This window comes from Esox lucius, chromosome 5 (assembly GCF_011004845.1).
Source record: "Esox lucius isolate fEsoLuc1 chromosome 5, fEsoLuc1.pri, whole genome shotgun sequence".
NCBI classification, from domain to species: domain Eukaryota; kingdom Metazoa; phylum Chordata; class Actinopteri; order Esociformes; family Esocidae; genus Esox; species Esox lucius.
Genome location: NC_047573.1, coordinates 20,296,113 through 20,312,103, shown reverse-complemented (window position 1 = coordinate 20,312,103; position 15,991 = coordinate 20,296,113). Strand labels below are relative to the sequence as shown.

Genomic DNA, 15,991 nt, shown 5'->3' with positions numbered 1-15,991 from the left:
ATCAGAAACACAACTTCACCATTGTTCTCATGCTCTTTTTAACTGTTACTTTCAAAAGACACAAGAAGACAGGAAGACCTCCATTCAGGCATGCCTCCGAGGCAGGGAAGGCCAAATGACATCAACCGTATTCAGTTCACAAGTAGACATGTCAAAGAGGAAATCTGAAGAAATGTTTGCTTAGCTCCACTGGATGTCTCGTTATAACATTAGTTGGCGGTTGCTGATAAAACCGTTGATCAAGGGTGAATCCCAAATGACACCTTAATCCCTATGGGACCTGGCTAAATGTAGGGCAACATGTAGGGAATAGGGTGCCACTTGACACCTCCAGGGAGTGAGATACTGGCTCTGTCTCGGTCTATCTTTCTATATTGTAATTCAATGATATCCATTAACTAAATGTGGAGAAAATAACCTCAGAATAACAAACACTCACAGGATTGGAATCAGTGAAAACGAGTGTGGGAACCGGAACAATGTTAAGAATATACAAATAAAACTGAATTATATAAAAAATAACCACGACAAAGAAAATGCATTGATGTTGTACAGAATCAAATAAAAATAACTTCAGAGGCCCAGAGAAGATAATGGTAGACGATATCAGAGATGAAAGTTTTTGAAGATATGTACTATTGTATATACTGCATGTGGTGTCATGAAATCCAGACCTTAGGCAACCAAGTCTGTTTTCAATGATGCACTCTTCTGGAATTGAGGAACTAGAGTACATCAACAGAGTGGATCTTCTTTAAACAGACAACTCGCCCAAAAAATCATGAGACAGACATTCCAGAACGTAGCAAAACGAAACAAAACTTTAGAGGCAAACTTGCAAATTTTTTGTGATGACCGTTTATGCAAACTAGCCACTCAAAATGAACTCCATCTTGTTTGTTCCAATTTTGTTATGTGTAGAAATCTCGCTGATATTTCCTGTTTGATGAAAGTGTCAGATGTTCACCTAATTTCAGTTTTTTGAAAAACAAACACGATATAATCATTTAGAACATCATGGTAGTATCCACACCTTCGTGAAATGCTGAATACAACGCAGTAACAGCTATAGCAACAACACAATGAATACACAGGTCAATATGTTTAAAGCTGGTATTGCCTGCAGTGTTGATGGAAGCGACCTGAGGTCACATTCCGGTATGATAACAGGTGACTCAAAGCATGTTATTACAAAACATTAGTTACAAACTGTTACACAATTTCATCAGTAGTTACACATGTTACACAACATTTAACAAGTGAATGTGTATTTACACATTCCTTGTACCAGTCGTGAAATAACTGATTCTGCAACCACCGTTACCATGCATTTACAAAGTAATATTGATATCTTTACTATGTTCTTATTACCGTAATTACGGTGTTAGTTAAATAATAATTGAAATAAATTAAAATGAAGTGTTACTGATGACCCCACCGCCTTCAAGTCTTTCATAAAGATAGACAAATCCATAACAACATTTCGGTGTGGTATACTTTTTTATGAATGTTCAAAAAGAGTTAAAAAAAACAAAAAAACTGTTGCCCAGGGTCTGGATTTTAAGATTACTGCATGTGGACATTATCTTAAATAAATAACACGTTTTTATATTTTCCATATATTTCTAGAAAAATTGAGATCTTTGAAAAGCAGCTATGCTTGCTTTAAAATATGGCATATAATCACTCTGACTGAACTTGCAATCTCAAGCCCCGCCGTGTGATTTCATATAACCTCCTAAACAAAAAAACAGCACTGCATATTTCTGGAAGGTTCCAAACAGATGACGCTTCATTCTGATGGTGCCCGGGAGCAACTCCTATAGATTTAGATACATTATCTTTTTTCTATTGGAACAACAAGATGTTATTTAAGGGACAATCCTTCCACCAGCCCTGTGCAACTCATTCCACATGTACGTGGCTGGAATTGGAATATGCTTTGCAGTATGAGCAGATTAGTCTTTCTCTCTCTCTCACAGACATATTGCTTATGCTTAGTAGTGTGGCTGGCGCACACTCGTACTATGTTCTTTACTTGAAATACAGTACTTGAGGCAGTCAGTCATTCCAACCAAAAATCCTTCCTGTCATCTGGTAAAACTTCATGTTGAAAGGCCTGTAGAAGTCCCGTAACCTCTGCACTACCTCCGGGTGGATGTTGGGGTGGGTCCGCCCTTTGGTTTTGCCCAGACAGTGGGGCTTGCTGCTGCCCTCAGCCTTCTTGAGGCAGGGGAAGCCCTTGGTCTGGTTGAAGTAGAAGTGTTTGTCTGTGATGATCCTCTTGAGTCCCAGGAAGTCCTGTACCCTGCCCAGTTCTCCAGCCGGGTCGCTGATCAGACACTCCCCGCTCACAAACAGAATCTGGTCCATGGGGAAGTACTGCAGCCAATTGTCCAGGTGCTTGGCGTAGATACCGATCTGGATGGCACTCCAGGATGTGTCGATAAGCCCCGTAGTCCTGTTTTTGAAAGTCAGGCTCTCGAAGGTGGGAATGTCGGGCTTCTTGGACAGTGTCTGTGTGTAGTCGGAGATGGCCCTGGTGACCGGGTCCCGCACCACTACGATCAGCTTGGTGTCCCGGGACATGGCGGAGATCCGGGCCGGCGCCTCTCTGGTCACAAAGTAGCTGGGGGTCTTCTCCATGGTGATCTGTCCCTCTAGGGTCTTAGGCATCAACTCCCTGAGGAGAGGAGAGAGGAGAGAGAGAGGAGAGAAGAGAGAATGAGAGAGAGAGGAGAGGATTGTTGAAAATGTATGTTGCAGAACGACAAGGGTGAAACCCCTGTCATAAGAGGAACTTATCTGTCAGCCAGGTGCTTTCTAAACAGTTGCAAATGAGTGAACAGAATACAGCTGAGACAAAGTAGACATAAAACTCAGTTGAGAGGCAAATATTTCAGGCATTTCTTCATTTGCTTTTGGAACCTTTTTAATAATTTATGTGGCAACCAGATAGAAGGTGTTCGTTATTGGATGTGAGGCTTTCAGATTGTGACTATTGGCCACCCAATAGTGGTAAATGTCATTCCTGATCATAATGTGCGTTTGTTGCAAGTTCCAAAAATGTCCAATTATTGTTATGGGTATAATGTCTTTTTAAATATAACACTACTATTATTAACATTTCTGATTACGTTATTGCAATAAATATTCACTTAGGGCTGGGCAGTAAAGGGGAAAAGATGCATCACAGTATGTTTTTCATTATGGAGGCTCCCAAATAGGTTCCCAAATGTCACTGCCTTGGAGTAAAGCTGCATTATATTGAATTTCAGATCTTAGTTGTGGTATAGAGACAGTGCCCAGGTCACTGATGACTCAGACAGTCTTAACTTGCTCAATGCCATCATGTGTGGTTGGGTATGATTTTGGAAAAGGTGCCTTGTGGTGGGTCGGTGAATGCAAGCTCAATAAGTTTGGTTCTTTATTGTAACATTGAAACGTTTTCTTTAGGGTAAATTTTTAGCATATAAATAGTGATTTAATAGTGATTACCTATGGAATAAACTCTATAATCAAGCCAAAACAAAACTTATTCTAATGTTCCCGGAAAGACAAACACATTGAACAACAAGTGTTATGGTTGAACTTTAACCATAACACTAGTTCAAGTATATAGCTATACTGAGAAACTGTTTAGTTTTATGGAATTGTAGCATTATTTGTTGAAAAACCACGCATGGAGACACCTTAGCATTTCAGACATTTAGCAGATGTTCTTAGATAAAGTAGCCTACAATTGCAATTAGTGTTATCTGCCTTAGGAGCAGAAATTCCCCCACACGTATACTGGCACTGGAAAATGAAGAATAAGTGGCATAAAATCGTTTAAAATTCTCTATAGATTGATGCCACACCCACACACATACTGAAAATGAGGCATACATTACATTCTTATTTGTAAATTTCTTATGTCACGCTTTTTTTTGTTTTGTTGTTTTGCTGTTGAAATCAATGTTTGTCGTCCTTCCTCTTCTGCCAGTCTCTCCTTTCTGATAATGGCTGGTCTTGTGCTTTTGTAAGTTAGAAAAGCACATCGGTCTTGTGCTTTTGTAACTTGCGCCGTGTTTGTGCTTACGTATCATGAAATAATACTCATAAATCCCACCTCAAACATTTAAGGCAAAAGGGTTCCACTGGACAACCCACTTCAGGCAAAACATTCAGATGAATGTTTTCTCTGGCAAACTGTCTTCACCTGTGTGGCACTTTTATTTGTTCACCACAGTCTTGCGAGCCTAGCTGCACACACGCACGTGCACAGAGAATGCAAGGAGGCAAATCTATTTGTCTGTGACACCCCACCCCTCTCATCTCCCCCCTTTCCTCCCAGTGCCCAGAGTGCCTTCAGGACAGGGACCTGAACCAATGCGGATAAAAGCAGCTCATAAATCATTAACCTCTCCTACTCCCAGCCATTTAGAGCCTCTGCAGAATACAGCTTTAAAATTCACCAAAGTACAGAATGCACACTTCAATTATTCATCCTAGCTCTCTCTATCTGCTGGTGTGTCCTAGTGTGTGCGTGTTTATGTGTGTTTGTGTGTGTGTGTGTTTATGTGTGTGTGTGTGTGTGTGTGCTGACAAAGTGTCTTGTCTGTGCCCGCTCCTATGGCAGATGCAGTTAAGAGCTACTCTGAGCTTCACGAAGGCACAGGATTATCAGCAAAGGACACGAAAAGCAGGGACTCCTTGTCATACTATTTGGCATTCATAGCGCTGTGGGGTTTATGAGGACACTTTTTTGATCTGATCTGTGGGATATATGGGCTATCCACGAATTTGATTGTTTTGCAGAGATAACCAAATATAATTTCAGACGCTGTTCAAACAATAAACCAAAAACATTATTAAAGTTCATTAGTTCATTATTACATTTCTTAGAAAGGTTGCCCAAATAAATTTAGATGACAAATACTTTTGAAACATCTGGAAAGCATTTCACAAGTCAATGGGAAAACTAAAACAATATTCTGTGTTAATACTCTTGAAATCGAAATGCACACATTTTGGCAATGTATTCAGTAGTTAAAAATGTCAATACTGAAACCACTTAAATGTGTAAAATGTTTAAACATTGATTGATTATACTGCACTGCATTGTATTTTCCATTTGTTTATACAGCTGGGAAAAAAGTAAGAGACCACTGCACTTTTTCTGTCCTTTCCAAAAACGTTAAAAAGTTAGGTTTTGAGTGAGGCACAGAAGGGTTAAGATTAAGAGACCCCTGCAAATTGAATGCTTCTCACTCAAAACTTTCAATTTAAACCTTTTTGGAAAGGAAAGAACAATTTGTAATGAGTGGTCTCTTAATTTTTTCCAGAGCTGTTTACTCTCATGATAAAAAGGGGTATTGGTAAAACTAAGTTTATTGGTTTTCAAACTAAGTTTGTGTATTATGTAATTGCATTTTGCAATGTATGCCCATCATTACTAGTAAGGAAAGACAAGTCTTCCTTCACTGAGAAAACCAAAAAAGGATCTTGTGAATGGGAGTGCGACCTTGCGCAAGGGTTTCAAGTTAATGAAAGTTGTCCACTGATCCAGTGAGGATGTCACATAAACAAAAGGTATCCACTGCACCAGTGAGGGTGTCAAGTAAACTAAAATGATCCACTGCTCCAGTGAGGGTGTCATGTTAATGAAAGGTGTCCACTGCTCCAGTGAGGGTGTCATGTTAATGAAAGGTGTCCACTGCTCCAGCGAGGGTGTCATGTTAACGAATGGAGTCCACTGCTCCAGTGACGGTGTCATGTTAACAAAAGGTGTCCACTGCTCCAGTGATGGTGTCATGTTAACAAAAGGTGTCCACTGCTCCAGTGATGGTGTCATGTTAACAAAAGGTGTCCACTGCTCCAGTGAGGGTGTCACGTTAACTAAAGATGTCCACTTCTCCAGTGAGGTGTCACATCAATGAAAGGTGTCCACTGCTCCAGCGAGGGGTGTCATGTTCACGAAAGGTGTCCAGTGCTCCAGTGAGGGTGTCATGTTAATGAAAGGTGTCCATGAATCCAAAGATCCTTCTATTCCCACCAACGGGAAGAAACTTTACTGGCCATGATAGATATGTGAATGGGAAAGGAGGACTCAGTCCATAGTCAATCTGCATACTGACAGCAACGATGGGTCCCACAGAGGCCAGTGCAAAGCTTAGCACCAACTAGGGTGGATGGGTTGTATGAGCTAATGTATCGCTCAAAACTTACTGATTGCGTTAGCACATTAAAAACAGAACAGTTTAAGAACTTTAGATTTGGGGTGACGTGTCCGAATCTGCAACTCTCTCGTTTATTTTTTTATTTTTATATATCGCAAAAAAAAACACAAAGAGGCTTCAGCTGCCACAGATTTAAATACAATACTTAAACAGACAGCCACCAGCCGCCACCAAACGTGTCCTTGCCCTAATATGATAGGCACCACTGTTTCACAAACAGGCTGCTAAACAATCATGCTCCGTTTATGCAGCTAATTGAGATGAGGCATCTAAGATGCAACTTGAGAGATGCGTGTCTCAAGGGGAGAGTGTGTCTGAGACACCAGCTGTCAGGAAGTGTACAGCCTTATGATTCTTTCTATGACTTTCCTCCTGATGTCACACCGTAAAACCCCCAATGGTTACATAGAAATAAATACCCAAAAGAGGGGATTTGGTTTCACCCCTGAAAACTGACCACTACTTATGTTTTTGTTTCTGCCATGACACCTAAATGTGATTAGAAAAAATTGGTTTTGTCTAGGTACATAAACGGATAGCTTTTATTTGGAACCTTTTTATATAGCCCCTCAGTAGCCTCGGTTAGCTTCCTGGCCCTGGACAAGAGTGCAGTCCCGGGGTGTAAGAAGCTGTCTCTAATCCGCGGGCTCTAGTCACATGGTCAGGACTGGCGTGGTGACAGGCAGAGCCAGTGAAGCAGTGCAGGCAGTAAGACAACACAAGAAGAAAGTGGTTGTCTCTTCTGTGTTCTGACATTCGCCCCGCCCGCCCAACATTGGCTGACACCTGACCCCAATACTCTCAGTAAAAGGCCGTACACCTACATCTGTGTCAAAGGGGAGGGGATCGAAATCCGAAAACAGGCTTCCTGTCCTCTCACATTATTCCCGGCCCATCGCCTTCACAGGCTGGTTCATGATCGTCTCTGGTCTGCTCTCCTGTGTGCGGTGTAGGGTTGCACAACATTCCCAGGTTATTCACATATCCTGGTCCAAAGGATTCCAACCCTCTGGTATTCCCTGAGGATTCCGGAAAATGTCCGGTCCATCCTTGGCATTCAGGTTTGTCATTAATGGTTGCCGCACATGGGAAATGGATGGCTGTTGACTAACTCTCAAACAATAAAAAAACATTTAATCAAGCAAAACAGGATTTCTTGCCATTCATTACAATACAAGATCCAGGGATACTACAGTGTGCTACGACATTATTTAGTACTACAGTACACAATTGAGGAATACTACAGTATACCACAACTTTATATAGTACTTCACAATATAGGTATAGTACAGTATACTACAACATTCTACAGTACTATACGTTCTAGGAAAACTACTGTTTGAAGGATGGTATTGTACTTGATACAACAGTATTCTATAACACAGTAGTTAAATAAATGAAAACATTATAATATTCCTTAAAAATATAAACACATTCAAGTATTCTATAACACAGCAAACAAATAACAAACAGATAGACATGAAAACACTTCTCTGATGGGCTTGGTGGACTTCTCTTCAGGAAACTAGTTTGGATATCACAGTGATACCATGCTAGCAGGTATACTCTGATCCAGACCCCCGGGCCAGCAGGGATGAACCATACCATTCAACTGATTCATGAAAAAGACATGAGCCTGTTTTAAAGAGAGCATTTTCATTTGATAAGTTGCATATTGCTCGTCGTCTATAAGCCCTCCCCATGTTGTGACATTGTGACCACTTCTGAACTAGGCCCTGATGGCTTGACAGCCCGATGGATCCTGGTGAAAAGTAGCAGACAACGTCCTATAAAGGGAACAGGGGCCAGTTGGTATGCAACCATTGAGGTCAATGCAACCTTTGTGGTGATTACATTAAGAATATTTTCAGGTCCCCTAAGGAATAAGGTCATGTGAAACAGACACCCGTTAGCCATAACCATGTTCTTCTTCTACAAAGCAGAGGTTTCCAGATGTTTGGCTCCCATGGATATTTCAACGTATGCAGGATTTGTAGTTTAAATAAACTCTGCAATGCTTAAGAAAAAAGAAATCTCAACATTTCTTCCGGAGGAGCGCAGGCTCGGGATTGTGTGGGTGCAATTTTGAAGTTTAACTCTGAAAAGTCCATTTGCAGGTCGGAAAGGAGAAGAGAGTGGCTTTGGTTTATGTGGACTACACAAGTATTTCTTTCCATTCCAACAGGAACCACATGCAGTCCCTTCTAATGAAACTTTGTTGGCAGAGTAGGTGATGTAACGAACGAGGCACCTTCCAAGTGCCTGAGATTTACGGTGGTTCCACAGCACAGCTTTGATGTCTTCGTCGAACTGCTAAAATATGACTCCCCATGCATACATGAAATACAGGCAGCAGGCTTCAGCTTGTGATACAGCCCGAATACAGAGCAGAATTGGATGAAAATATACAGTACCTAAGCTTTAGCCTTTTTTTCAATTCTGAGTCTAACTTGGAAAGTGGAAACTAAATGGATGATGTATTGGTCGCCCCAAAAGAAAATAAATAAAAAAATATATTTATTAGGGTCGAGGGAGAAAAGTATAAGTGCAAACAACTGATATATTGTTTTTATATAGATTTGTGCAACAGAACATGGTACGACGTGGACAGAATACCATAATATGGTTCTAACTAGGCAATATAACCCGACGACACTCATTGCGGGGACTCCCGGGCCGAACACAAATTCCAAAGCACAAGGTAATTCTAGAGCAGATCAGTCAATGAGCCCTTTGTAAGGCTGTCTATAAAAAGAACACCTTAGCACAAGGAGACTGATTCATCAGTGCTTTTGTTTCCAATCCGTCCATCGCACAACTACGCTAAACAGATGCAGACTTACAGTACCACCATATTTTTAGGGTATGCACATTCAATACTGAAGTGTAACTACGTTTAACCATTAAAATAAAGAAACAAAAAATTATTATAAAAGCCTGGGAAAATTGGCCTTGAGTTGGAATGGGCTGAGGTACAGGGCTGTGAATACAGGTATAATATCCAGAAGGCTTGGGTAAAGGGGGAACAAATGCCAGCCTCTTAGCAGAAGTCAATGACTGCTTCTTCCTTTTCAGCAGCCGGCCGGGGATACTGCACTGTGCCCGCACTCCCAGAGTGTCTCCTCGCCTGGCCTCCGTGGCCGGCATGCTGACCAGATAATCATCTTGTAATTGGTTCAATATTTCTGCTGTTCGGACGGGTGGGGAGACGGGGAAGAAGAGGGGAAGCACTTGGCTCAGTCCGCGGCTCTGCACAGCAGCCATTTTCCAGGTCACTGGTCTCGAGCTTTGGGCAGGAAGAGGTGGATGAGCACGGAGGGGGGCTGTGATTTAGAGTAATGACGGACTGTGTGTGGTGCTATGTCTGCCTGCTGAGTCTGCTGCCTTACAGCTCTGTCAACCCTCTGGTAACAGTAAAGCACCTCAACCCACCCTGAGTCTGCTGCCTTACAGCTCTGTCAACCCTCTGGTAACAGTAAAGCACCTCAACCCACCCTGAGTCTGCTGCCTTACAGCTCTGTCAACCCTCTGGTAACATTGAAGCACCTCAACCTGCCCTGAGTCTGCTGCCTCACAGCTGTGTCAACCCTCTGGTAAGAGTGAAGCACCCTGGGGCAGTGGATGCCCCCAGGCTGTGGTACAGGAAGTGATAGGGAAGTTACAGTAAAGAGAAAAAATAAACTGAGATTTGGCTTCTGGAATCTAACCCAAACTCTTCTGATTTGTGGAGGTGGTTAAGGTTAACAGCCCGTTTTTTCTCCTCTTATTGGCCCTGGGATTCTCACTAGTGACCTTTATCCACGAGGCTGCCTGCAGTAGGCTGTGTTGTCAGATGAAGAAACACCTGCTTCCAACTATAATCTCTAACGAGTGACAAAATCAAATTAAAGGTGAGCTAACAAAAAAAATGTACTTCTCTTCATCCCATCCCACAGGTTTGGTCTATGTAGTGTGTAAACCGTGAAATCTGTCCAAAAATGTCTCACCCGCTTCCGTGGTGAGACATCAGCCGTTTATCATGGCGGTTGTGTCGTGGGATTACAGGTGAGACCCTAGCCCCAAATAATTATCTTCGCTTTGGCTTAGTGTCCCTCCTCTTGCCCCAACAGTTCCAGAGCACCAAGGCCTGGGGATCAGTCTGTTCACCTGCTCTTTATTCCCAGAGGTCATTTATAATCTCCCTCCATGCCCCTCCACTACCATTAACCCAACTCAAAATCCCCCTGACTGTCACAAGTGGAGCCCAATCTACCCAGTCCATAGCCCATACTGTAGTCCTCTACTGTATTCTATACGCAGACCCCTAGCTTTCCGTCTGTCTGTACCACATAACCATTACCGTGAGAATCTTAAGAGGTAAGCCATTGAAGATTGATTATGTTTACTGATTACACTGCATTACAGAGATACCATCTCCATACACGGTACACCTTTATATACCTGCTTCAAGTTGTGTCCCACCTTGATTGTGCTGTTTGTTCAGTTCTAGTAGATACGATCTTTAGATTACCAATTTGAAAACAATCATTTTTCTCACGCGGCTGACTGGCTTTTTATGGGAAAGCAAATATAACTTAAAATAACGTACAAACACGAGCACATGGGAATTTTAAGGCATCGGAAGTCATTTTGGAGAACACAATTACTAGATAAGAGACTCATCTCTTCCTGGAAAAATAGGGAGGACAGAACCTCGGTTAGTCTTTCCTCTGGGAAAACGACAACATGGTTTTGATAAAAACTAAGTGGGGTCATGATGCGATACCACCAAGAACTGTGGGATGTAGATAAAAGATTAACGTACTGGACAGCAGAAACGGCTGAGATAACTGGTGAAGGGAAACAGATTAGTCGGAGGTAGAAATAAATGCTTTCTTTGCATAGTCAAGGGAAATTCAAAAATGTCTCTAAGAACAAAGCCTGACAGTGAAGAGGCAGAAATATATGGCACATGTTGGCTTTGCTATCTATGTTATTTCTAGCAATGATCTATTGCCTGCATGATGTTAACTACTGCTGTTAAAGCTAATTGAAGCACTCATGTAAAAGCTCCAAACATGATAGTATCTCCCCTTTATTTTAAATCATTGAGTAGAGAGAAGAAATATTAAAAATATTCACTGAAAAATGTCATTCACATTTTCGGTGCCAGAGTAGCAAAACCTTTTCGGCTAGTCTGAGTATTTATTTGAAGTGATGAACGGAATGCAAATATTAGAAAGCACCTAATTATGCAGGGGAATGTAAAGAATAGTAGCCATCTGGTCTATTATGGGTGTTATCGCAGGTAGATTGATGATGAGAGGGATGTTAGAATTACAGTATACCAGGCATTGACATAAAAACATTACACTTACACTTAAAGTAGGCTTTTCCTATATTCTTGTTGAATTAAATGCCCAGACTGGACTTCTGAGTGCTTTTTTGTCCCCCTCTCTGTCTTCCATATCAACCACCGCCATGCCATATAGTAAAAATTTTATAGAGTTAGCTTTGCAGTATGTTCTTATAAATTTATCAACAGTGTTTTAAGTGGACCACTTCTGTCCCGGTTCTGAGTGTAAGTCCCCAGTTTATTACGTACGGGGGAAAAATAAGGCTTATCACTGTGGCAACTTGATAGTGAATTATTCAGTCAGTATAACTGAGGAGGAAGAAGGAGAGAGGCGGACGGAGGTAGGAAGAGGTGCTGGTGTGCACCAGAGCCGTCGGAGAACTCCAAATCCTTTTAGATACTGCATAACAGCCGAGTGAGAGAGGCTGCGTCCCTCATGGCACCTTTCTCCCTTTATGTTGCACTTGGTTTGGTGACCGATGTATTTTTTAGCACTATATAGTGACTAGTGTGCCAATTGGGACTGTACAGAGTAAAGGTTAGAAGAGTTCTTGCACTGAATGGAGTTTGGCACCTCCTGTAGAATAAAACAGTGTCAGCAGGAGCTCTGAGCAAGGGTCCACACTTCCAGCGCTCTGAAATATATTTTCTTATATTATGGTTTGCCATACAATTTCTTTTAGAAGTGTGATAAAGGAGTTTAAATTCTACTTTTTATAAAATATTTTGTTATACACAAGCTTTTCAGTTGCCTACCTGTCAGCAGAAGCACTGGGCGTTGGGATTGCCTATCGGTCGCCTGCCTATGGGTGAGGGCTGCACCATAGGCAACGCTTGGGATTTCACCACATCTTTTACAGTGCTGTGTTAATGGATCGCTACGGAGCGTTGAAATGAACAACTGGGGCTCTGTGTGTTCTTAAATATGTCAGGTATTGCCTAGATGGTCGCCAGAGTGCTAGCAATACACACTGATACACATTATGACCACTTACAGTCGAACTGAATAACGTTGATCATCTCCTAACGAGGGAACATGTCAAGGTCTGGGTAGATGTTAAGTGAATAATCAGTTCTCGTATTCAACGTGTTGGATGCAGGAGAAATGAGCAGGAGTAAAGACCTGAGTGACTATGATAAGAGCCAAATGGTTGACCCAGGCCAGACGTCTGGGTCAGAGCTTTTCTGAAATGGCAAGGCTTGTGGGGTGCCCCCGATCAGCAGTGGTGAGTACCTACCGACATGGGTCCAAAGAGAGACAAACTCCAAACCCACAACAGGGTGTTGGTTGTCCAAGGCTCATCTATGCACGAGGGCAATGAAGGCTATCCCATCTGGTTACAGAAAATATTAATGATGGTCACGGGAGGAATTTGTCACAACACATAGTACATCACACCCTGCTGCATATGGTGCTGCGTAGCCGCAGACCAGTCAGAGTGCCCATGTTGACTCCTGTCCACCGTCAAAAGTGTGTCAGAACTGGACCTTGGAGCAGCAAAAGAAGGTTTTCTGGTTTGATTTTTCCTCATGTGGAAAGCTGTGTACGTGTGCGCTGTTCACCTGGAGAAGTGATGGCACCAGGATGCGGTGTGGGAAGAGAACAAGCCAGTAGAGGAAGTGTGATGCCCTGCTGGAAAACCATGGGTCCATGTGGACGTCAGTTTGGCAAAGGCCACCTATATAAACATTGTTGCAGATCAGGGACACACCTTCATGGCAACAATATTCCCTGATGGCAGTGGCCTCTTTCAGTGCCCTGCCACATTAATCGGGAATGGATTGAGGAACATGATAAAGAGTTCAAGGTGTTGCCCTGGCATCTAAATGCCCCAGACCTCCATCTGATTGAGCATCTGTGGGATGTGCTGGACCAACAAGTCTGATCCACTGCGGCTACACCTCGCAACTTACAGGACTTGAAGGATCTGCTGCTAATGTCTTGGAGCCAGATAACACAGGTTACCTTCAGGGGTCTTGTAGGGTCCATGCCTCGGTTTGGTGGCATGCAGAGGACCTACAGCATATTAGGCAGGTGGTCATAATGTTTTGGCTCGTCAGTGTATTCACTCAGTATAGTCACTTACTGTAGTCACTGTCATCATGGCAAAGAAACTGGACCAGAAAAACCCTAATTCTGAATCAAACAAGCTTGTAGCGTTTAAATTGTAATGCCTGAGGTATGATAGTGATTCTACTTATAGATTATACACCTTTAAACAACATATTGCACATACAACACAATGTGAGATTTTTTTTTGTTCATTGCAAAAGTCCCAGAAATCATCTTTAAACACATCTTCAATATCCTAAAACCTACCTAAATCAAATACTAAAGCCAGTTATATAATTTTTCCTTATGGTAACTGGAAAATGTCTTAATAGGGGCAGAATTTTTTGCTTTTCTTGTAAGGACTTCTGTCCTAATTCAACCTATGAAGCAAAATGCACACACACAAACACATACATATGTATCATTATTACTTGTTTCATATTGCTCTGACCCACTTGCTCAGAGTTGTAGGGAGTTTTAGGGTTGAGTCTTCATTGCAGTGCTACAGTATAAGGATCAGCTTTAGTAACAGCACTAGTCTTCACTCATTCTGCCAAGTCAGTTTCTAGGGTCTCAACGGCTTGAGAAAGATAAGACACCTAAAATGGAGGCTTAATGCCCAGGCTCATTTTCAAGGTATTGTACTTCGCCAACCTCAGCTTATAGTTTGACTTGTGTGTTCAATTAAAATACCCAGACTCCATCATTCTATAGTCTACCTACTTTGATCCAGATTTCTTCAGTGTCTTGTATGGTAGCCTAGCGACAGAATTTGGGGAAACTCAAATTGAGAATGCTTCCAAGGGCTTTTGTTTGAATTCCACATGATTTAAAGCATGGTTTTCATATGGAGTTGAGTGTCAAATGCATTAGGAGCATAAATAAGTGAGAATTTGCTCAGCGCCAATATGGAGGCTTAGTAGAGGGCTGTTACTCTATAATAACCACAGACAAAAGGACACTGCTTCTGTCTTTAGGACCATTACCATGGTGATTTTCAACCAACTCAAATATTTAACCTAAACAATCCATCCCGGTCTTTGACGAATCCATGTATTGACCATTATAAGCCATTACTAAAAGTAAAACGCTCTGCTCCAAGCCAATTCTTTTTTGCTTCCACATATCCTCCATCCCATCCTCCATCTGTATGTTGCTGATGTTGAGACTTATGAGAAGTCGAAGAAATAGAAGCAGAGGAGCTTTGGGGGAAGCCCCCACAAAAGAGTTATTAGAGCTAACTGAAAGTCTGATAGGAGATTACCCTACCCTCTGTGACTCAAGCTCTGTTTCTCTGATACTCTGAGTCAATTTTTAGAATACAGCCCTAGATAGAACCAGAAAATGATGGGCTGGCAGAATGACAATCCAATCCTCTACCTCGTTTGAACAATTTGATGTCCTCTGGCGCTTTATCCGCAGTAGAGCTTTATGTTGAGAACATAAGTCATGATACACTCCCAGTGAGCAAAATGTTATCTACAAGACATATTTTCCCAATTAATTCATGTCACGTTTGGTTGTGATTGAAAGTTGGAAATGTCGGTTTCGGGACATTGAAAATACGTAGTTACGGATATTCAAAATACAATTTATAGGCATTATTGATGCTGTAATGAATACCCACTTTTCCTTATAGATTTCCCTGCATTCTAGAACACTTTTGATGGGTCTATGTTTCTCAAATGCAAACTTTTGAAAGCTTTCCTGAACCCTCGCCTTACATTGAAACACAGGATGTGTAGATGAATAGACTTCTTTTGTATCATTTTCTAAAGATTTTTCTATAAAGTTCCAAACTGAAGCCACTTTGGTTGGCTAATGTTTCATTGGGAGGCGTATAACCTTCCCTGACCTTTCATGAGGCCTACAGGGCTGTAGGGCGGATGCTGGATGTTTTATTGGAAATATTATTGATGTAAAAATAACAAACATTTATCACTACCTGTCAGACATTTTATAGTATCTTTTTGTTGGCCGGAAAAGTTTAAAATCATAATGTATAGCTTCCTCTCAGTCTGTGGTGGGGTTCACAATGTTGCGTTCTCATAATAATATGTTTCAGTGAGTACAGTAAAGTGTGTTTCAGTAAAGTGTGTTCATAATGTGTTTTGGGATGTTATTTGAACACGTGACTGAAGAACAGGAGAGTTATACAACTTCTTTAGAAGTTGAATTGAAACCTATTCTGCTAATTTCAATGAGTCAGTCGAGTGATTTCTACTGGTCACTGCTCCAGGATTCCTCTTTCACCAGACCTTCATCTGATCTAATAAGTATTCCAGTGTATTCCGTATTAAATAAAGTCTTGTTAAAAACAGAGATGATCGTTTCACTACAGACAGCAGTGCCAGGAATCGTGAGTGGACTCTGGAAGATTTC

The 15,991-nt window shown here is 41.7% G+C and overlaps 1 protein-coding gene across 1 annotated transcript in view; it reads right to left on the bottom strand.

The window, feature by feature from the left end:
* Positions 1 to 533: 533 nt before the first annotated feature.
* The window catches only part of si:ch211-216b21.2 (heparan sulfate glucosamine 3-O-sulfotransferase 3A1), a 37,107-nt gene continuing 21,649 nt past the window's right edge, over positions 534 to 15,991 (bottom strand). The window contains exon 2 of the mRNA XM_020046333.3: positions 534 to 2,683. Within this exon, the coding sequence (XP_019901892.2) occupies positions 2,062 to 2,683 (622 nt within the window). The 3' untranslated portion in view covers positions 534 to 2,061. The remainder of the gene's footprint in view (positions 2,684 to 15,991) is intronic.